The sequence below is a fragment of the Temnothorax americanus genome, unplaced genomic scaffold (genome assembly GCF_048541705.1).
Source record: "Temnothorax americanus isolate GAGA-0224 unplaced genomic scaffold, ASM4854170v1 Scaffold154, whole genome shotgun sequence".
Lineage (NCBI taxonomy): Eukaryota > Metazoa > Arthropoda > Insecta > Hymenoptera > Formicidae > Temnothorax > Temnothorax americanus.
The window spans coordinates 7,909-31,500 of record NW_027509291.1 but is presented as its reverse complement, the minus strand read 5'-3'; the positions used below and the strand labels follow the sequence as shown (position 1 = coordinate 31,500).

The following is a 23,592-nucleotide window of genomic DNA, read 5'->3' as shown; positions in this document are numbered from 1 at the left end:
GATGCCCTTCGCCGGCGTCTCACACACTTCACGTTACACGTTCGACTTTTGATGTTTTCGTGCTTCGTTCTTCACGCAGGGGAATCGTGCCCTGGGCCCATAACCTGTAGGCTATTTGATAATGTCGACTGTATGCGTGGCGAGGTGGACAGGAAAACACAAGTATTTCTCTAATGCTCTATATAATATATTTGCTCTTTGTACACGTCTGAATGCTACGACACGTCTGAATGCTACGACACCACGAGCACTTCTGTTGTCACACAACGACCGCACGTAAGCGTGGCGCCCCGAGTCTCGCGCCACTCGGGAGCTGCCCTCTAGAAGAGCGGGAGCACGTCGCTCGTTCAAAGCCCAGTTTCTCATATATATAGTTGTCCTTAACTTTATTATACATCTATGTATAAAGTTAATGATAAATAATGAAATTACTCATCATTGGGATATATTATCAATGTACCAATCATTTTTCTAGTGCAAAATTTAAGTAATTATGAGCCTTGTTGTGATAAAATACAATTACTTGAAGATTTTGAACAAATCACTAATTAAGTAGTATATATTAAGAGGTAGTACAAAAAAATGCACTTTCATATACCGGGTGTTTTATTTTAATAACCCCAAACAAATATTCTCGAAAAATATGAAAGATACGGAAACACGTTTCAGACAAAAGTTGTTTGGTTCGAAGGGGGACATAAGATGGTGTCATTGGTTTGACCTTGAGTGAACGTGCCGAGGTCATATAAAGTTCAACTCTGTTTTTTTAAATGGAACTCCCTATTTTTCATTGCATATTCTTGTAGCTTACCTAAAGAGCTTTTCAAAACCTTATATTTGAGTATTTTTTCATAAAATACTATTCAAGTTACAAGGCTTGAAATTATTGGGTTGCAATTATGTATCCAACAGAATGGTTGTACATTTGAGCATTTGCTGTAAACTAAAAATACATAATGTGATTTCGATGTGACCCTACTTTTGAGTCAATCGCACTTGCTTTCACTGGCCGGATCAATGTCGGGTCTTGCCTTCACTGACCGGATCAATCTTGAGTCTTGCTTTCACTAGCCGGATCAAATCTTGGGTCTTGCCTTCACTGGCCGGATCAATGTTGGGTCTTATCTTTATTGGCCGGTACACCTTGGGTAATGCTAATGCCGGCGGGATTGTAACTTTCAAGCCTTGTAACTCGAAAAGTACTTCATGAAAAAATACTCAAATATAGGGTTTTGAAAAGTTCTTTAGGTAAGCTACAAGAATATGCAACAAAAAATAGGGAGTTTTATTTAAAAAAACAAAGTAGAACTTCATATTTTTTTCGAACCAAACAACTTTTGTCTGAAACGTTTTTCCGTATCTTTCATATTTTTCGAGATATTTGCCTGGGGCGATTAAAATGAAACACCCGGTATAACCGGTTATGTAGCTCATAGATTCCGAAATCAGATCACTATATTAACTTAGGAATTTCAATCAAGTCTTTACCCAATCTTAATGATTGGATTTGTACAATATCAAGAAGAAACTGCATGTATCCATCCACAGACTTCTTAAAAGCACCTGAAGTCATGGATACAGAATTTATAAAATTCCATGGTGATTCTTTTAGCACTGAAGATAAGATCTTCGACAAATTAACTAATATTATATTAATGAAAACAAATAATAAATTTCCTAAGGAAGTTATTGCATGTTTAGTTCGCACGAGAACATATATAAGACTAAGAAAACTAAATAAGGAAATAGTAGAAAATAACATGCGTAAAAGAATTAAAAATATATATAAACAATCTAATAAAAAAAATGTTGATAAAAATAAAATAACGTTATAAAATATAAATGCATTTATTTATTTGTTATTATTATAATATATTAACATCTATATACTGTGACGACGACGACGATGTCCTCACGGTCTCGCCGGCCGTGGAGGAGCGCGCCGTCGTTTTCTTCACTAGAAATCTCCTTATAATTCGCGATATTCCTCTCCGATACCCAGATAGTAGCTCGACTGAGAATTTTTAGGATGTAATGTTGGGCGCCAGGTGCGATTCCTCGCACCACGATACACGAGATCGCAGTATTCTCAGGCGTGGGCTTCTTTGATTAACCGCGGTTGGAATAGGAAAGGGAGCGTAGCGCAATCATCACACTCGAATAACCAAGAACATAAAATTATATTTCAGTTTAAAACAGATAACAAGTAGAGGATAGCGTGTTCCACGGCGAACAAGCAGAATTCGAGTACGCGCCACGAGTCATCCCACGAGCGCGATACTCATTCCGTCGCTAAACTGCACGGCAATCCCGATCAAATTCGTACAAGACTATTCCCCGACATAAATTGCATCAAATTCTACCCAGACGGTCAAACGCAAAATACTCAAAACGTCTACTTTTCACAATTAGCGCAATTTCCTTACGATCCACCGCGACGACGCTGGGGATCTTCACTCTCCCCGAGACGCACGAATGGCCTCACCCGTAAACGCGACACAACTTTGGGCCATTAATTCCGATGAAACGCACGGATCTCTAATTACAAATAGCACGAACTTAACCGGCGACGATAACTACGAGACTCTCATACGCGCGAGAGCCACCTCCCAAAACTACGGCACGGTTAAGCCAACGACGTTTACGAAATTACACGCGACAAAATTGCCCGCAACGAAATTACACGCAAGGAAATTACCCACAACGAAATTACACGCAACGAAAGTACACGAAACGAAATCACACGCAACAAAATTACGATCACGCTGACTGTCGGCGGCCGGACGTTCGCATCCCCGAGACGGGCACTCGCGATTACTTTGTCGCACGGGCCCTCCCGCGGTATGGCACTCGGTATTATTCAATTACGGCTGATTCCATGTATTCCCGCGGTACAACGCAACTCCCGGGAAGGCTTTGGTATTACCGCGATCTTACTTCGGGGAAGCTGGGCAGTGGCCTTACAAATTCTCCCGGTTCCGGCAGCTCGTCGTTCGGCTCGCAGGGCTGGATGTTGCCGGGATGGCGGCTTGTACGACAGTCGTTCCTTCGGCCCGGCGGGACCACGATGAGCCCCCCCGCGCGCGCGCGCTGGTGTCCCTAGCCCCGTCAGGTGCTGCGCCCTGGCACGCTACCAATCCTCCTAGGCGATTGTCGCGCTTTACTAGGGCGCCCCTTGTCACTGCTCCCATCCGCCGGCGCGGTAGGTTTAAACTGTTTAAAGCCCGCCTACGTGAGACCGGCTTCTCGACGGCCAGGCAAGCCGGGCCATGGCTCGTCGATCGGGGGCGGTACACCGGTGGTGGCCCCGTTCCCTGACGGAAACCTTCGTCGGGGCGTCCCCCCTCTTCGGGTCCTACGTATTCGAGCTGCAGTGCTCTCATGCCGCTGGTGACGCCTTGACAGGCCAGCTGATTTTCCGGTTGTGGGCTTCAGCGTGACCCGCCCGTCGACCATGGCGCCCTTGGAAGCTTCCTGCTGTCCAGCCCGTAAGTCCCTCGATGCGGCATAGGCCGTTACCACGTCGTGACCCTGGACATTTGCTCCGCACTCCCTCGACCTGTAACGCTCGTAAGAGATCTTAATCCTAAACTAAATGTTCGCTCTCCGCCCGCCTCGGGCGGAAGCACCATCGCTGACGCCTCCCTCGGCCGAGCTCCCATCTGGGGTGAGGGTGAGGGACGTGACATTTGTCACGTCACAATACTTACTTTTATATACTTATTTTTTACAACTAGCACGGCTTTTAAAACTTGGAGCGGTTTTATAGCGGGCTTCATTAAAATTTTGCGCTACATTTGGGGAGCGAATTTGATTGACTGCTCCGTATTTGGCCGCCATTATGCGTAATGAAACATTTTTCTTTTTACATCATGGTCTAAAAGATGTCTTGAGAGTAGGTAAGCTACGGGCGTTCCGGACCACCTACCGAGGGCGAGGGGAAACCGCGGGCGGGGGGGAACCAAGGGCGGGGGGGAACCAAGGGCGAGGGGGAACAGCGGGCGGGGGGGAAACCGCGGACGGGAGGGGGAACCAAGGGCGGGGGGGAACCGCGGGCGGGGTGGAAGGGGGGAACCACGTGTTTCGGGCGCCGTGGGGAAAGGGGAGGGGGAAACCGCGTTTTCCGGCGCCGCGGGGCGTGGGGGTCCGCGTTTTCCGGCGCCGCGGGGCGAAGGGGTCAGCGTTTCGCCGCGCAGCGGAGTCCGCGTGCAACGGCCGCGCCGCGGAGTCCGCGTGACGTCACACGGCACGCTCGCGTTATCTCTCCCTCGTAGATGTTTCTCCCCCGTCCCCCGGTTGCGCGCGTCTTCTCGTTCGCGCGGTCTCTCTCGCTCCCGTTCGCGTTCACGTTCACGATTGAGTCAGTCACCTTCATAATTCAGGCCATTGTCTCCTTATTTACACAATAATATGTATACACTAAAATACTGCAGGCTATTTACACAGTTAAAATTTACACAAAAACACACATGGGACACAGATTACACGGTGAAATCAGATATAATGGGTCTCCACAAGATGAACAAAAGAGACCATCTATGAGGATATACGGACATGTGTCATGTCTGCGAACAGCGTATAACATTGAGAACAATCCGCGTATTCTGACAATGCATGACGCACAAAACTTCACATGTACTGGAGTAAAATAAGAGTATATGCAACACATCTTTGTCAGAGGGTGTAACATATTTACTTCTGCTTGATTTAACACTGAAAATTTCGTCCGGAATATCCTCATCAACCAATTCACTATCATAACACGAATCGTCCGACAATAAAACTTCATCATCAACTTCCATTTCTTCATCGTCATTCACTTCCATTTCTTCAAAGTTTGCTTTAACTTCCATTTCATGTCCTTCAAACTGTAATTCTTCGAAATCCATTTTTACAGAACGTTGTGTGCCTCAAAAGGCGCAATACACGACGCTACTGTTAAAATCACACAGTGCAGACAGTAAAAACAGTCGCGACACTTGAAATTTTTCGACAAGACAAACACGTCCGAACACTATCAAGTATGCCAACCGACTCTTACTTCCAGTCCTCGACTACTGAGCGTACCTTCAAATTCATCCTTCTACATCTCCCAATTGTCACATCATTTGTTTATCATATCTAATTTCATCTCAGCATCCATACAATTGCGCCTTCCGAAAAATCTGCGATGTGCAGTTTTGCACGTGTGCAATGATGTCACCGCGAGACACGTATGTTCTCGAAAACGATATCGCGCCATTGACTTTTGGTGATTTGATCTGTAAAACTGCTATTGAACCGCGATCAAACAACTATCAAACAGGTATAGAACCGCTATGAAACAGCTATCAAACAGCTCTTGAACAGCTATTTAACAACTAAAACAGCTCTCGAACTGCTATGAAACAGCTAAAAACAGCTAAAAACAGCCATCAAACAACTAAAAACAGCTCTTAAACAGCTAAAAACAGCTATCAAACAGCTCTTGAACAGCTATCTGTATAACAGCGATCTATATAACTGCGATCTGTATAATTGCTATTGAACCGCTATCAAACTTCTTTTAAACAACTAAAAACAGCTTTTAAACAGCTATCAAACAACTAAAACAGTTATCTGTATAACTACGATCTGTATAACTGCTATTGAACCGCTATCAAACTCCTTTTAAACAACTAAAAACAGCTCTTGAACAGCTAAAACATTTATATTATACTACAAAGTATGTGGGAAAAGGAAATAAAACGTTTATATATACATATATAGTTTATTTCAAAAAAATTAAAATTTTTCCTGGTGTCGCGACCACCAGTTAAATATTTTTAATACATTTTGTAATGCGCAATTCTTAACATGTTTTCCGCATTTTACAGTATTAGTAACATCTAGATTATTTAAAAATTTGATATCTTCATAATCTGCATCCAAAGTCTCAATTTTCAGATGTTTTCTTGCTTTATTCTCAAGCAGATCCACCAGCAATTCTCGTTTCTGGCATCCCTTGACGTACACAAGAGTCGACGTCTCGTCGCCCTCTCCAAGTACGGCCGATGTAATTAGATGTTTCGCCATGGTGTAGGGCACGCTTCCGTCCTCCCATCGTAGTCCATGGTGATTCACAATCAACCAGGAAGCGCATGATCTGTCGGACTTCGGGAGGAGACTCCATAGCATGGGACATGTAAAAATGTAATGTGCCAAAACGGTCCCGTTTCTCAGAACCGCTACCTCCTTTACGACAAATTTCATCCCGACGGTGAATCCCTGCAGATCGACAAACGTCGGTACGATCATAACGAAACGACGGAGCAATCTGTATCTTATCGCGGTACATCAGTGTCTCTTATATTGTAATATCTGCTTATATTGCAATATCTGCTGATTTTGCAATTTACATGAGTTTGCGCACTACGTTCGACAACGGACAGTATTCGATTACACGATCATGCAAGATGAGACAATAGGCGGTAGTATTTGCAGGTACATTTTCTTTACAATCAAATTCTATTCGCACATCCACGGTGGCGCTCTTGACAGATTCGTTTTGTCGCGAGCAATCAATGACAACAAAAGGTCCTTCCATCAGGAATGTATACAAGCTGCAAAGCGTATCGAAGGAATCGTATCCGTAATAAATTTTACAAAAACGCGCATACATATCGAAAAGAACGGCGTATCGATTTTTAGTAAAATCCAGATTCATGTCGTCGTACGGGTAAAATTTGGAGTTTAGATAAAGTTTCACGTTGGTCAAATTACAGGCATCGAATACGCTAATATTTTGAGACATAATATTCTTGCGGCCGGTCTGCAGCGCAAAGATAACGTACCGCGGCTTCTCCAGCTGAGTCGCCGTTTTGACGGCCCACGAATGCTTGGTCGTGCTCTGCAACATGGGATACTCGTACAGATCCCACGAACGGCAACTGACACTAAGATATCGCCCGCTTTCCAAGGCCCGTAGCATATATAGCTTATTGACCTCGTTTAACGTAACGTGAGGCATTCGCCACTGTATTTTAAACAATTCGATTTCCGGCTCCGTCGCAGGATTTCCTACAATGCAATTGTTATCGCTACGCGCACGTATCAAAATTAATTCGTGACGAACGTTAACAACGACGCGTTTGTAATTCTCGCAAAAGCCCAGCAACAACTTGAGCGGTACGCAAAAGTTGAAGTATCCTTCCGGTATGCTCGATGTAACGTCCCAGCCAGCATTCCGCATGAGTTGAGAATCATTATACGATAGCGATACGTAGTTCTTGATGGTACGGGTTATGCCAACGTTTCTGTTGCAATCAATTTCCACACCGTTGAGCTCGTATCGAATCTCATCGAACATACACGCCACGCAATTATTCGCAAGCGTTGTCACAGACTCGTCATTCCTTCTCTTTATTACCAATCGTCCTACCTTCAACGTAGAGAAAGCTTTCACACGGCAACGTGTATAAATCCTGCTGTTGTATGGGTATTCTTATCTCATCGTTATGTCCAAACGTCGTATTGGCGTACGGATTGTACGTGTGTGTCTCAATCTTGACGACGCTGTCGTCAAAGATCGGTTCACCTCCAATTTTTAAGATATTAGCCATTTCGTACGACGAAACCCAATGATTTCAAAAATTCAACGTTCGACGCAGTGAGTTCTTCTTTGGCAATCAGATTGTCTTTTTGTTTCTCGTTTGTTGCACCTGCTCAGCTTCGTTCAGTATGAGCATCTCACGGTTTACAACAGTCGTCGTCTTCGTACATGCAGTCTAACGGTGACCTCTTCTCCGCGAAAATCAATCAATCGACCGTCCTGATCCACGACGCGAAGCGTCAAGTTCGAAATGCTCCGTACAATAATCGGAAGGTAAATGATCTGTGCCGGCGTTTCCGATGTCTTATATCCTGGAGGCACGCTCGGCGAAAACTCGTGTATCGTGTGCACGGACTTGTCGTTACTGTACGCACCCGCTGTCACGTTACACTCTATGCGAATGATGTTTACGTTGATGATATTTAGCGGAACATCCGATTCGTGCCATTGTCGCGACTCCAGCACGCGATTCGCTGAAATTCCCAGCAGCGATCCAATGTTGTTCGGTTTTGTGAAATTTATCCGATAATCGCACTTGATCTCACTTTTCATTGTATTGTTATTAGCATGAATAATAATAATCAATGGATGCGGTTCATCTTCATTTGTCGAGACATTATTGGATTGGTCCCATAAAAGAGCGCGTTTCAGATACATGTCTATATCACGCAGTTCGTACGATCTTTCGGGAATGGTAATCTCCTTGTCGTTGTCGTCATAGTAAAATTTATTGTTCGACGAATTTACATTTGGTATCGTGTGATAGGTTTTAAAATCTGTTAGACCGAGCTCGTAATCGCCATTGCTCAAATCCACGGCGGGAAAGTAGCTTACCGCGAGGATGCTGCTTTTGCCGGTGAGCGTAAATGTCAATGACATGTTTGAATGAATACTGAGATTAAACAGCGTAACGCCGGTCTTTAAATTGATTGTCAACTGACTGTAGAAAACGCAGACACTGTTGTCCGCAATTGCTCTGATCGTATCGCTGATAAGGCGTGCGATTGTACTCTATTACATTGTTCTCTAGATACTGCGCCAATTCTCTCGGTAGTCGAAGATTGCCAAAATTGTCGAAATATATGGCACGATCTCCCCTCTTCGCATACGCCACCCAGTGAGTACCCGGTCCCTCAGTATTATCCAAATTCACGATACCGCTCTCGTTTCGACGTATACCGCCGATTGGTAACAAGTCGCGCATGAAAATACCTCTAAAGTATGGAATGCGCATACGTTCTGCCAATTGTTGCAGTTGTACGTTGGTAGTTACACCCTTGGGAATTTTTAGCGTCTCTTCGACGTTTTTTGTTCTTGAGACTCCCCGTCCGCGTTTGTACGGAGCGAGATAAAGTCCGTGACCTTCCATGGCGCGATTGTGACGTTGCATCTCTTCCAGTTGACGTCGCGCGGATTTGTTATCATTCACGGCCTTTGCGACTCCCGCTTCTCCGCCGACCAACGAGCCGAAAACCCCTAATAACGGTAGGATCGGTAGGATACCGCCGCGTTTCGCTACCGGAAGTATTCGTTTGGTTTTCTTCTTTTTCTTCGTTTTCAAACCCATACCGAGTTTTGTTTTAGCTTTTATGGCCGCCCAGACGGCTGTAGCTGCAGCTCTCTCTCCGAGAGTCGAATCGTTCGAGATGACACGTTTTTGCGCTTCCGCGGCGAGTATATTGTTAGCCACGTGTCGTTCTGCGAGATCGTTGTTACGCGAGTAGGCTATGTCGTGCTCGCGACACGCTGCGTCCAATGGATTAATACCCCGATCACCTCTTGCCAATCGTGTTTCTAAGCGAGTTCCCGGTCCGCAAAATTGATAGCCGGGGATATGTAATTCGATCGGAAGCGCGTTTATCACGCGATTCAGCAGACCTCTACCTATCTTCGGCGGCATTCGCCGCAATTTTTTATCAACGGCGGCGGACCGTCGATGTGCGTTTGCTGACACGGCAAATTATAATGTATTCAACAGCGCCGATATTGCTGAACCTCCGAATCTGCCTTGATATGTTCGGGCAGCTTATCCCACAAATAATCTATGTAATTATAAAACTCTCCTAGTAGAATGACCTTTGGTATATACTTCAACTGCTCGGCAGTTGAATCGTAAATATCGCTGTTATCCGACATGAGCAGAAACATTTTAACGACTGAGCATATCAGCTCTACGCGCCTCTATAAATAGGTCTGCTTTCTCGATACTGTTTTTCATTCGTTGTGGAGGGGAGGTAAAATGCGGTTCGTACGACAATCGCGGACGATCAAAGTGACAAACTTTGACGATAGGATGCCGTTAACAAAAGAGGTACGCAAACATGGAGGCATGCTACCAATTTCTATACGCGGTATCATCTGCGGTCCGTCGAATTGCGGCAAGACAAACGTCTTGATAAGCTTGCTGGAAAGTCCGCACGGTGTGCGTTTCGAGAACGTGTGCGTGTACTGGAAATCGTTGCAACAACCGAAATATCGATATTTGGAGAATATATTAACACCGATAGAAGAGATTGGTTACTTTACATTCTCGAATAACAGTGACGTCATTCCGCCGAGCGAGGCGCTCCCGAATTCTTTTTTTATCTTTGATGACGTGGCGTGCGACAAGCAGGATACGATAAGAGAATACTTTGCAATGGGCCGGCACGCGGACGTTGATTCCTTCTATCTTTGTCAGACGTATGCAAAGATACCGAAGCATCTTATACGCGACAACGCGAATTTATTGATTATGTTTAAACAGGATGGTATCAATCTGAAACACGTATACAATGATCACGTCAACACAGATATGTCTTACGAAAATTTCTGTAAATTGTGTGATACGTGTTGGCGACAAAAGTATGGATTCGTGGTGATAGACAAGGACAGCGCGATTTCGAATGGTCGATACAGAAAAGGATTTAACGACTTTGCGATACCGTAACGCGGTTAGTTGTTGTCGACGCGTCGATTGAGCAACGTTATCGCAACATGGACAACGGCGAGGAGATTAGAGAGCGCGAGAGGATAGCAAATCAAATTGCGAAAACGAGCGATTTGATTCGCAAAAAGTATCACGCCTTGAAAACAAGCAAAATGGAGGAAGATATCGCGTTGGAAAGACACTTTAAGCCTATCATCGAGCCTCTAAGGCAGATTGCCGAAAACACCGTTGGCAAAGAATCTGACGTGTCAAAGATTGAGAATGAAACGACGTGGGAAGACGAAGAGCCAAAGGTCAAACGAAAACGACTAAACGCCTCGTTTAACGACTCTGTAATGGCTTCAACTCCGGTTACGTTGAAACGGTCGATAAATGTGCCATCTAATTTGAGCGAAATAACTAAAATTTCACAACCGCGTAAATCGAAACGATCGAAAGTTGCTCCACCGAATGAACCGCCGATAACCTCTTCCGTACAATCCACAGTGCTCGAATCACTCGCAAACGAGGATGTTTTCGAAACCACTGATGACTCACTCGTGACGTCCGTTCGACAGCAGTTGCAAACATCTGAGGGTCGAGAAACATTGAGAGATCACTTGGGTCCAATGAGCCAAAAGTACGTCGTGGCTGTTCTGAGCGGCGATCAAGAAAGCGGTATAGACACCGTGTACGGCGTTTATTTCAGTAACGATGGAATGATGCTTGGTAATAAGCGTTTTGACGTGGACAACGCGGACAACATAATTATCGACGACATACGATACGCAGGCACACGCGGTCTTTACGAGTTGATCTTTAAGAAAATTCACAATGACAAGATCTACACGGAGGATGACATGCAAAAATACAAGAGCATTCTGTTGATGACGAATGCTCATAAACGCAATCACGATGCTCACGCTCGATTAAATGGCAACAGGGGATACAAGTACAGAAATATAATCGCACCGTTGATTTCGGGTAAAAAAGCTGGAAGAGGTATACCGCGTGCCATGACATTAAACGACAACAAGTACAGAAATATAATTGCATCGCCGATTTCGGGTAAAAAAGGTATACCACGTGTCATGACATTAAACAACAACAAGATCGACTATGTTCATTGGGACGACCCCAACGAGCTTGTAGACCGTCTCCGATTGCTCGAAGCTTCGCGCCTAGCGGGTCACAACGGTCACGATAACGAGATCCTGTCGATTATCGAAAAACTTCGCGAAGCTGGACTTATTATAAATTAAATTCAATTCAACCACGTCGACGAGTCATTCAATCAACATCGAAATGCCGATCAACAAGTTTGGTATATCGCTCGGAAGAGGCGGTGCGGAACCGTACTATCAATGGAGCGGATTAATCAGAAGTTACGTGCGCGATAACGCTCTTTGCGTGGTCGCCACCGACTTTGACGCGAAATCGCGCAAGATTCGACGGATAGCGCCGCCCGTAGATGATGGCGATGCAGCCAACAAACGCTACGTGCAGCAGAGTGTGCAAATTTTAAAAGATCGACAGGATGAAATCGAGAGAAAGATGGTCACATTCCAGAATAACATGCAAATTACCCTAAACGAACTTCAAAAGATGATTCAAGATGTAATTGTGAATCATCGCGAATAGATAAGAACGTACATCTGTACTCTGCGTCAGTTGCGCGTCATCGTCATGGCTAGTAAGAAGCAATCAGCTAAAAAACGGCGGCTGGTGGAAGAATTACACGCTCCTGCGAGAAGAAATTTTTCGCGAAGACGCGTCATAGTGCGCGGATACGATGACCTGTGGCAGGCGGACCTGTGGTCGAGATGCGTCCATACACGCGATTCAACAGAGGCCACCACTACATACTCACCATTATCGACGTGCTGAGCAAGCACGCATGGGCCGTACCGCTCAAAGCGAAGAGCGGAACCGAGGTTACTACGGCGATTGCAAAAATAATTCGAGACGGCGGCAGATGTCCGAAAAATCTGCAGACTGACAAGGGGAAAGAATTTTACAACGCAAACGTGCAGAAACTCTTGAAGAAACATAATATCAATCACTATTCGACCTATTCCGTAATGAAGGCATCGGTCGTCGAACGATTTAATCGCACGCTCAAGAATGACATGTGGAAAATGTTTACGCGCATTGGAAATTACAAATGGATCGACTCGCTGTCGGGTCTCGTATCGGATTACAACGCGCAAAAGCATCGAACTATCGGCATGCGGCCCATCGATGTTACCCCCGCGATCGCCGACAAGCTTCTAACAACGGTGTACAGTCACGTAAAGATCGCTGCTCCCGCGCGATTCAAAGTGGGCGACTCGGTACGTGTGAGTAAATTCAAGACAATCTTCGAAAAAGGATACACGCCAAATTGGACCATTGAAGTATTTAGAATCGTCAAAGTGCAGAAAACTAATCCCGTGACGTATCTGTTGGAAGATTCCTGCGGAAAATCCGTCGCCGGTGGCTTCTACGACTACGAGTTACATTGCGTTGCTAATCCCGACGTGTATCTCGTTGAAAAAGTTTTGCGCAAAAGGGGGGATGAGGTTTATGTAAAGTGGTTAGGATTTGATAATTCGCATAATTCATAGATACACAAGAATAATGTATTGTAAAAATTTATTACAAAATAAAAACATATTATACATACAAATGAGTCATTTATTTTCATAAATATCTAAATGTATTTACAATATATTTACAGCGGTATTTACAATGTTATATATTTACAATGGTATTTTATAATGCCCCCATGGCAGCGTCTCGGTGGAACCGGGTATAATGTATCGCTTATCGTCATACGGACTTAGAGCTATTTTCGTTTCAGACACGGTGTATACCTCGTGTTTTTTGGATCTTATGCATACCTGCTGTCGCGTCATTTCAATTTCGTCGCGCAGACACCGCGTGTAATCGTCGAACTTTATAGTACGCGTTACGACGTTACTCTTGACACCTTTAACCTTCTTCGTATCTTTCTTACCGTCCACTCGCAAGGCGTACATCTTTGCTCTAAGCCCGACGAATTCGGTCATTATCGCACCGTTATTTTCGTCTTTCATCAAACCCGGAACTTTTTTATTGGCGAGTGGGATACCATACGCATTATTGATCGCGTAATCGCTAGTGTCAAATCTATGAATGTCACGCTTCATGATATCATACACATCGTCGCACTCAATGTCATAAATGAGACTGTCCGTATTAGTGTACATGACTTTACACTTGTCGCGATACAATGGTAACATGTACTCGTGATGAAATTCATACAAACATTTCTTGGATATATCGAGGATGCACATACCCACATAGATTGGTTTGTCGAACTTCACCTCGAGTTTTCGCATTTCTATTGCTACTAGATTCTCCGAAAAGACGCTTCGGCTATGAAAATTTGGTTTCGCGATCAGTGCCTCCGCGCCGTATCTACCCTCCCAATGAGTCACGAGTCGCACGTCAACGTGATTGCGCACATTCTCCATGGTTTTGCCAAACACAGCGTTGTTCATCAATTTGTATAAATTTTTCTCGAAATCATTCTTGGCCAATGTCCTAAATTTCGTATTAAGTTCTATATAATCGCGAAGCCATAGAGATTGCGCGAATTTCAATGCGCGGTGAATCTTTGCTATACGGAGACCGTGGCGCATGCACTGCTGCAGGTTGCGATAATGTATGACATAACGTTTCTTATCGTATTATGTTGTGAGGAGTTTGTCCTGCCGCTTACCGGGTGGTTTATCGCGCGTCGGACAGAACGGTAGGTCAGTGTGCGCGTCGTGAAGATGTTGCGGATACTCCAAGTCGACTTCGAGAATATAGCCTATCGAGGAATCCAACGCGATATCCATAACATTAAAATCGGTTACGTCGTCGACCCATTGAAAATCTGCGTAAGGCAATGGTTGACACATTGCCCAGCCGTACAAGTTGTTTACATCGAAATACATGAGGTACGACGACGGTTTCGATGGATTGTACGACTGCGTGTACTTGTTGTTGGCCCGCGCGTATCTGTTTGAACATTGACTCAGGCCACCGCGTATACCGCGTTCGATAAACATGACCATGTCAATGTCGGTGAGCAATTCGAAATTGATACGCGTATGCTTCAACATAGCGTCCCACGTAAAACCCGGTAGAGTGTAATAATACGCGGGATCGAGTCCATAACTCGCGACGCAGCTATCGCGAAAATTTTCAAAGATATCGGCCAACAGCAAGACATCGGTTTTGAGATATAAATCGCTGTAGTCACCGAGCGTTCGAATGGAGAACCGCTGCCAGACGTTGACGGCGTGCGCGTAATCGCTCTCGGATACGGTGTCACCTGTCAATGAACTGTAAAACGAGTCGCGCGGTGGTAAGCACGAGTCCTCCAACTTTTCGACGCAGTCAATGTACTCGTACGGAAATACGCTTTTTCGTGTCAACAAATCAAAATTTTCTGCGGATAATTTACAAAATTCGCGTTGTAATATTCGCAGTTTATCCTTGCTGAGATAAGATGCCAATTTGTCGAGACTAGAGGTGAGAAACTTGTACGAATCGATAAATCGCAATTTGACGCACGTTTTCTTATCTTTATCTTCGGTGCTTTGAACGTTTTTTGTAAACGAAATATATTTTTCTTTTTTGATCGGGAGTAAATCTACATGTCCTTCGTACGCTGTTGCTATTTCAGTTATAATAAAATGTGCGTCATAGCCCGATAAATTATGAAACACTATGGGAATGCAATGCAAATCTTTATAATTTAAGTTACAATTCGAATGCGCGGGACCTCTGTATCGACCGGTCAGGTGACAATGGTCGCGTACTCGCACGTCGTCTGGCTCAAACGGTTCTTCGCACACGTGACAGTGCGTTGCACTGTTAAACTTTTCCCACTCGTCTCGCGTGAAATCTGCCATGGGTATATTAGTGGACAAAGTGGTCTTTACGTCGTGAGCTAAATGTCTTAGCTCCTCGGCAAACCACGCGACGCATTCCTTATCGCGACAAAACCGATACATAGATAACGACTCGTCGTACAAGCAACGCACGTAGTACCCTATGCTAAACACGCGATGATGTTGATATGTGTACCTGGACGTTTCCGGATCCGCTTCCATCTTCTCCAGGGTACATTCCAGGTCGGCGTATACGACAAACGGAACTCGTTCCTTCCTGTTGTGATTTTTAAATGCCAACCACTTGTCGTTATCGCTCGGTAACTTGATCGCGCAGTCGTTTATCTCCCGACAGTCGACGGTGTGGGCAGCCAATTTCTCGTTGAAGCTGAAGTAGTGCAAACATCTGCAAAAATAAACGCAAATATTATAAATTTTTTATACACAAAATCTTTTATATATTATTAAAAGAATTATAGGTACATAACGATCGCAAGAGTATTTCCGACCATTGTGCTTGTTGATTTGCGAGCTCACGAAGCGGGATAGGTTTTTTATCCATGCAAAAGTCCCACGTTGTCGTTATGCACGTACAAGAGATTTACGTGTCTGTCCATCTTTCGGTCAGTAACACGTATTGGCAAGATAGCAAGTTTCTTGTTTTTTTTCTCGATGCTGTACACGTTAATGGAGATGTTGTTGTGATTTTCAAATTTTTTAATTTGATTTAACGTCATTGGAAACTCAATGTCCGTAAGATCTAGCACCGACGTGTAATGTGGGTACAACAATTTCCGATCTGTATGTCTCTTGGCTGGATACAGAGCAGCCACCACTGACCATGCAAAACATGCATTGTCCATTGATCGCACATTTATCACCGCATTCTTTTTTTTAATTTCTTGCGGTATTTCCACAAAACACCCCGCGTGCAATGGATTGTATTTGTTCACGTTTACCATTAAATTGAGTATACGCGACAACGCCCATCCGCTATCACGTTCCTGGAATTTCTCCAGCTTTGCTAAGATAGGCTCGATGACGTGTCTCTTGTACCACTCATGCAGATCGGACTCACAAAAGAGTTCATAGTTTCTCGTTGCGATACTTTTATTCGCGCGTTTGTCACCCGCAACAAATTCACCATTAAACACTGTGTTAATTTTTACATTGTCATATCGCTGCATCGCGCCATCTGAGTTTTGTCTCACTCGCACTGTATCCAGCACCCACATGTACAAAACGTTGACGTACCAAGTCTTTCAAACCTTCGAGTCTTGCGATACATGCGACCAATGACTGTTTGAAACCGATCGATGACTGATCGATTGATAATCGTGGCCGTTTAATTCGGCTTTGTTCTTCCAATGATTCGATAAACTCGTCACATCGTTGCTCCCACGCGGCAAAGTCTTCCCGTTTAATTCGGCTTTGTTTTTCCAATGATTCGATAAACTTGTCACATCGTTGCTCCCACGCGGCAAAGTTTTCCCTCGAATTTAACAGGGTGGATTGCTCCAACAACTCTTGCTCCATGTTATTGCACAATCCTCTTGCTAACGCCATTTGTTGCACTCACGACTTCCAGTTCTCGACTATTAAGCGTATCCCCTAGATTCGTCATTTTATATTCTACTAATGATGCATTGTTTGCTTATCGTATCTACTTTCATCTAAGCAGCCGTACATCGGCGCTATTTGCAAAATTTGCAGTTTTGCACGTGTTCGATGAAATCATTGCAAGACACGTATGTTCACGAAAACGCGCCATTGACTTTTGGTGATTTGATCTGTATCAATGCAGCAGCCGTACATCGGCGATATTTGCAGTTTTGCACGTGTTTGATGAAATCATCGCGAGACATATCGCAACATGTTCTTCAAAACTATAACGCTCCATTGAATTATGCGAAATTGCAAAATTTGCAGTTTTGCACGTGTTCGATGAAATCATTGCGAGACACGTATGCTCTTGGAAATAAATCATATTTGATGCCCGATGAGGTGATCTCATCACGAAAGTTCTTGACAAAGATATCACATTTAACGTATACGTGGATTGTGATGGTGGTCACCATGCAGTAGTCGTACATTGGCGCTATTTTTGCCTGATTTGCAGTTTTGGATATGTATAAATGGTCTACGAAGATTCTAGAGCGCAGTCGAGAGTTCGATACGGTTCGAGTAAGTCGCAAACAGCCTCCAGATACGATGAACACTTACGGTGCGAACTACTACGTTCCGATTTAGGACAAAACGTGCGAGAAACAGCACAATGAGTAAGTACCGCCAATTTTCATATATACTTGTGCAAAAAAAACTTTTATAAACATATATAAATGTATTTTTTCAGTTTTGATAAACCCCGCTACTCGCCACGTATTTTGGGAAGAAGATTTGCTTTGACGTCAACAGCGTATAAATTTTTGGATGTTGGAATCAACACGGGACCTATGTCTTCTGTGGATATACTTATTGGCGATAACCGAGGCGATAATTCTGCCACATGCAACGTGGGTGACACTCATCGAAAAACATGCAGATATACAGCGGCTCGTGCAGTAATCGGCACCATCATCGCTAACGTTTCGAGATCTGGAGTTTGTAAAATACGTGACGCAGATATTGTAAAATTGATGTCGTGCGGTACCAGCTTGTACATGAAACCATCAACTGTACTCTTCCTGTTTGAACTAAAACATTGCATCGAGAATGTGTATTTTCAACTATGTCAAAATGTTCACGGCGTAAGTGAAAAATTCAAACAGTTTGTAACAATTTTACGTCAAAATTGTATCACCGATAAATGTAACGCAATTACAATCTTGCGTGAATTTTACGATAAAAATTCGATTATTGATTGTAAATTATTAGCTTACGCTTTGGATACTATTGTGTATAATGCGCTACATAATAAATAAATGCTTATAATATGGTTAAGAGAAATTTTTCCTTTTTATTTACCGTTCCCTTTTGTTAAGCTGTCTTTATTTAATAGTTTTCGCATAATTTCTGAACGAGAACGCGCGAACGGGAGAGAGAGACCGCGCGAACGAAAAGACGCGCGCGAACAGGGGCCGGGAGCGTGCGCGCGAGGGAGAGATAACGCGAACGGGGGCTGGGAGTCGGGAGCCAGAACGCAAACGGGGGAGAGAGACCGCGCGAACAAGAAGACGAACGGGGGACGGGGGAAACATCTACGAGGGAGAGATAACGCGAGCGTGCCGTGTGACGTCACGCGGACTCCGCGGCGCGGCGAAACGCTGACCCCCTCGCCCCGCGGCGCCGGAAAACGCGGTTCTTTTCTTCCTCTCCCTCGCGGCGCACGAAAAACGCGGTTCCCCCTCCCCTTCCCGCGGTTCTCCCTTCACCCGCGGTTCCCCCTTGCCCGCGGTTTCTCCCGTCCACGGTTCCCCCCCTCCCGCCCGCGGTTCCCCCCGCCCGCGGTTCCCCCTCGCCCTCGGTAGGTGGTCCGGATCGCCCGTAGCTTACCTACTTTTGAGCCCCTTGCACAATGTTACAGCGTTTTTTATTTGCGACTCAAATCAACTCGGGTCGCATCATGTATACAGGACTCTAGCATCATTGACGTAGAATACATACATATCTATGTATGTATTCCACGTCCATTGATGCAACCCGAGTCGGGTTGAGTAGCAAATCGGAAACGCCATTAGGCATTAGGCAATAGGCAATAGAAACAGAAAATAACCAAGAAATCAAGAAACACGGTAGTGTCTCGTGCCAAGTATACGCGGAGCGAGACCGACCGTGACTCTTTTACGCGACGAGACGGGTTGCGAGTACTCGAGATGTTGAGATCTCGATAACGAGTGAACGGATCAAGTTCTAAATAGGCTTGATCGATAGCTTGGTGTCGATTTGCGGGAGGGGGGTATGTTTTTATTTTTCTGCTATGTGCCCTACGAGCGGAGATATTGCGACGCAAAGTCCAAATGTGAAAATTTTATTTTAAGATACTTTTTTCTACGTCGACCGCTCTCATCTCAATATAACATATATAATAACAAAGAAATGTCACTTTCACTTTTTTGATACTGGCGGCGTTAGTATCGCAGTGCAGTGCAGTGCAGACAGTGCGTTCAGCGTGTTGTCACAGACAGTCAGTTAACCTATAGCTAACACGGTAGTGTCTTGCCGGTCAGAAGTTTCGCTCGAACCGCCGTGCGAGATTTTAATTAGACAGTCGGATTCCCCTAGTCCGTGCCAGTTCTGAGCTGAGCGTTGAATGGCGGCCGAAGAGGACGACCACGACGGCTCGCGCCGCCACGGAAGCCTCGCAGCAAGGAAGATCCGCGGGAGGCCAAGGCACGGGACCGAGCTCGGATCCCCGGGACCGGCGCGAGAACGCCGATCGGTTCACCTCGCCCAGGCCCGGCACGTCAGCCAAACCCGCTTCCCGACCAAGCCCGACACGCCCCGCTCCTCAGAGCCAATCCTTATTCCGAAGTTACGGATCCAATTTGCCGACTTCCCTTACCTACATTAGTCTATCGACTAGAGGCTCTTTACCTTGGAGACCTGCTGCGGATATGGGTACGAACCGGCGCGACACCTCCACGTGGCCCTCTCCTGGATTTTCAAGGTCCGAGGGGAAGATCCGGACACCGCCGCAACTGCGGTGCTCTTCGCGTTCCAAACCCCCTCATAGATATATAGCTGTTAGTGTGTGTTACCTTACATTATCACGTTGGTCCTTTTCATGGTCCCCGTTTACTCGGGAGGGTTTTATTCTTGATCTTGTTGCTCTCCTTTCGGAGGGGGAGTGTTTACTAGTTTTTATTTAAGGATGGATATCCTAGGCTCGAATAAATCGCAGTTTCTGAGTGCCGACACCCATGCACAGCGTGACGACACACAGTGCAATAAAAGACTCAGGACGAGTGTCTCGGAGGAGGAATTTGACGAATTCACGAAGGATATTACAAGTAACGAACAACCGGATTCTAACCGCGCTGGGATTGATAATCGACGCAGCACCGTTTCGAGACAACAGAGGGACAAGGAGATTCTCAAGAGACGTCACGTGCCAGCCGACCACGAGGATGAGATGGACGTGGAAATTAATATGGATAAGGATTCAGACACGGGGGACCGCGAGCTTTTAATAAAAAAATGGCCCCGCCAGCGAACCGTTTAGTTTTAGATAGTAATAAAATGCAGAATGACCGCACGATCAATTTGAGTGATCACGTGATCACGAGTGACGAGCCTCGTGATTATAGCGTGAGACTTTCCATACCGACGACCGACAAAGAGTCCTATAATGTTTACAATTTTGCTCTTAAAAAATGCTCTTTAAACAATAACATTGTGACTCAGCGGTATGTGAGGTTCGACGATGATCATCCAGGTAACGCCAAAATTATTATTAGACTCCCCCTCCCCCAGAACATTTCACAACTAAGAAGGGCATAAACAAAATTAAAATCTGGATGCTCCTTTTTAAGCTTCAAATTGGTCTGAACTCGCTAGAGATGATCAATCATTTCTCTGCCAAAGCCGATTTCGAGAAGGCAATTGACGCTAATCGTGCACTTGACACTATAAATAAGATGCATGTTCCAAAAATCAAAGCCTAAAAAATCAAAGTTGTAGGTGTTTTGACAGCTAATGGACATTTATTTGAGTTCATGCGACTGATCACTGATGAAATAGTACTCAAGGAGTTGCTTCTAACTCTCGTTGCATTAATTGTTGTTCTATCCATTGTTAATTAAATGAAAGAGTTTCTTTATATCTCAACCAAGTGTTGCCCCCCCCCCCCCAGAATCCGTTGGGCCGGCCTCCGAAGAGGGTAGATTGCCCGGGATGAAACCCGGAATACCACCTAGAGTAATTATTTCCGTACTTGTTTCTTTCATTGCTTATTATTCGTTACTCATCTTGTGTTGTTAGTTTTGGTCCACCCGGGGTATTTTATTTTCCCGGTACTCTCCGGCAAGCCGACGTGCGTTCCCCAATCCGCCACCTGGGGAGGCGCCCGATGGGGAACTGACAACCTCACACAGGATTAACGTGAATAAACAATAATAGGAGCTTTCCAGCAAGCAACACAAGTCGACACAAGTATCGTTTTATCTTTGTTGCTCATTACCAAAAAAGAAAGATAGAACGATGCTTGTGTCGACTTGTGTCACTTGCTGGAAAGCTCCCAATAAGATCGACACCAATCTTTAAGTCAACAGTGGGATGCTTATATACAGGGTGTCTCAAAACTCGAGGAGTACCTTGACATAGAGTACCAGACGCGATTCTTTATGTTTAAAGAAACAACTTTTTCCTTTAACAAAATTGCGTCTGACAAGTAATTTTTGCAGGAGAGCGGGTTAAAGTTAACGAATGAGCGCTCTCGTCTATGTGACGCTCAGGGCCGGCGCGCGCTCCTCAGTCACTCGTACTAGAGACCCTATAATAAGAGTCTGGTCATAAGGCAATTTTGTCAAAATCCTGCGAGAGAATTGGATATACATTCACTATTGCTTTCTCTTTCTCTCTTATATCTTTCTCTTTCTATTTCTCTTGCTTTTGACAAGAAATGGCGAACCAATCAAAAGTTGCTGCTGTATGGCCAGACTCTGATTAGAGGGACTCTAACTCTTATTATAAGGTCTTTAATTGTATGTATCTAATAATCTTTTTCTGTACTATATTGCTTAAAATTTGATAAAAGTTAACCAGATAAATATTGCTTATATTCTTTACATAACAAATGAATAAAAGAATTGTGTGATTCCGTACCACCTAAAAATAAAAAAAATGTAAATAGTAATATGCTTTATGCGCTGAGCGTTCTAGTAAACTATTCTTTAAATTTAGTGATACTAACAATAAGAAACATATTTTTCGCTCGTTTGAAGCAAAGGCTACAATGAGAAGTAAGACCATTATACGAGCATTAATAGATGTTACGGAAAATTCATATCTAATTTTTATATGTATTATTGTAACACATATATATTCCAACTATTCACTGTGCTCCGATCACAGCCAGACTTAAAACACAGTTATCATTAGAACGTTGAAAAACCCTCCCATCCCCCCACAATTAAATCGACACAATTTGATTATTAAAAAATTGTAAAGAATTTATTGCAAAAAATATTACCTCAGCCAGGGTTCTAACCTGAAACCTCCCTCATTCCGTGTAGGGCGTCGTACCAATTCGACCACCGAGGCATGTGGTAATATTTTTCGCAATAACCGGTTAATAGTAGTTGTAAACACTAAAACGCATTGTAAGGTCAGCGTATATTAACAATAAGAAACTTATTTTTCGCTCGTTTGAAGCTCGTTTAATTGTGGGGGGATGGGAGGGTTTACAACTATTATTAACCGGTTATTGCGAAAAATATTACCACATGCCTCGGTGGTCGAATTGGTACGACGCCCTACACGGAATGAGGGAAGTTCCAGGTTCGAACCCTAGCTAAGGTGATATTTTTCGCAATAAATTCTTTACAGTTTTTTAATAATTAAATTGTGTCGATTTAATTGTGGGGAGATGGGAGGGTTTTTCAACGTTCTAATGATAACTGTGTTTTAAGTCCGGCTGTGATCGGAGCACAGTGAATAGTTGGAATATATATGTGTTACAATAATACATCTAAAAATTAGATATGAATTTTCCGTAACATCTATTAATGCTCGTATAATAGTCTTACTTCTCATTGTAGCCTTTAGTGATACTATTTGACTGTCAAACGTAATTATAGAATATTTAGAATAATAGAACGCTCAGCGCACAAAGCATAATTATATATTTAACTTTTTACATTTTTTATATATATTTACAGATAGTGCTACGAAATCAGAAAATTCTTTTATTCATTTATTATGTAAAGAACATGAGCAATATTTATGTTGTTAATTTTTATCATATTTTATGCAATACAATACAGGAAAAGATTAAGGACTAGGTACGAGAACCTGAGGCGCGTGCGCTGGCCCTGAACGCCACATAAATGAGAGCGCTCATTCGTTAACTTTAACCTACTATGCTACAAAACCTACTTGTCAGATGCAATTTTGCTAAAGAAAAAAGTTGTTTCTTTTAGCATAAAGAAACGCGTCCTGTACTCCATATCCTCGAGTTTTAGGACACCCTGTATATTAGCATCAAAGTTACATCGATTGAGAACTACCAAAATCCATGGTCGAACCGTCTTGACGATTAATTCACCAAA

General features: G+C 44.0%; 2 protein-coding genes across 2 annotated transcripts; one reads left to right on the top strand and one right to left on the bottom strand.

Annotated features, from left to right (window-relative positions):
• The first annotated feature begins 10,378 nt into the window (after positions 1 to 10,378).
• LOC143895361 (uncharacterized) lies at positions 10,379 to 11,740 on the top strand. The gene is made up of 3 exons (XM_077402415.1): positions 10,379 to 10,916; positions 10,986 to 11,480; positions 11,556 to 11,740. Exons 1-3 carry the CDS (start codon positions 10,547 to 10,549, stop codon positions 11,738 to 11,740), a joined length of 1,050 nt encoding a protein of 349 aa, XP_077258541.1. The 5' UTR covers positions 10,379 to 10,546.
• Positions 11,741 to 12,755: 1,015 nt separating this feature from the next.
• On the bottom strand, positions 12,756 to 14,041 carry LOC143895359 (uncharacterized). The gene has a single exon (XM_077402414.1). It carries the CDS (start codon positions 14,000 to 14,002, stop codon positions 13,220 to 13,222), a length of 783 nt encoding a protein of 260 aa, XP_077258540.1. The 5' UTR covers positions 14,003 to 14,041; the 3' UTR covers positions 12,756 to 13,219.
• Positions 14,042 to 23,592: the final 9,551 nt, after the last annotated feature.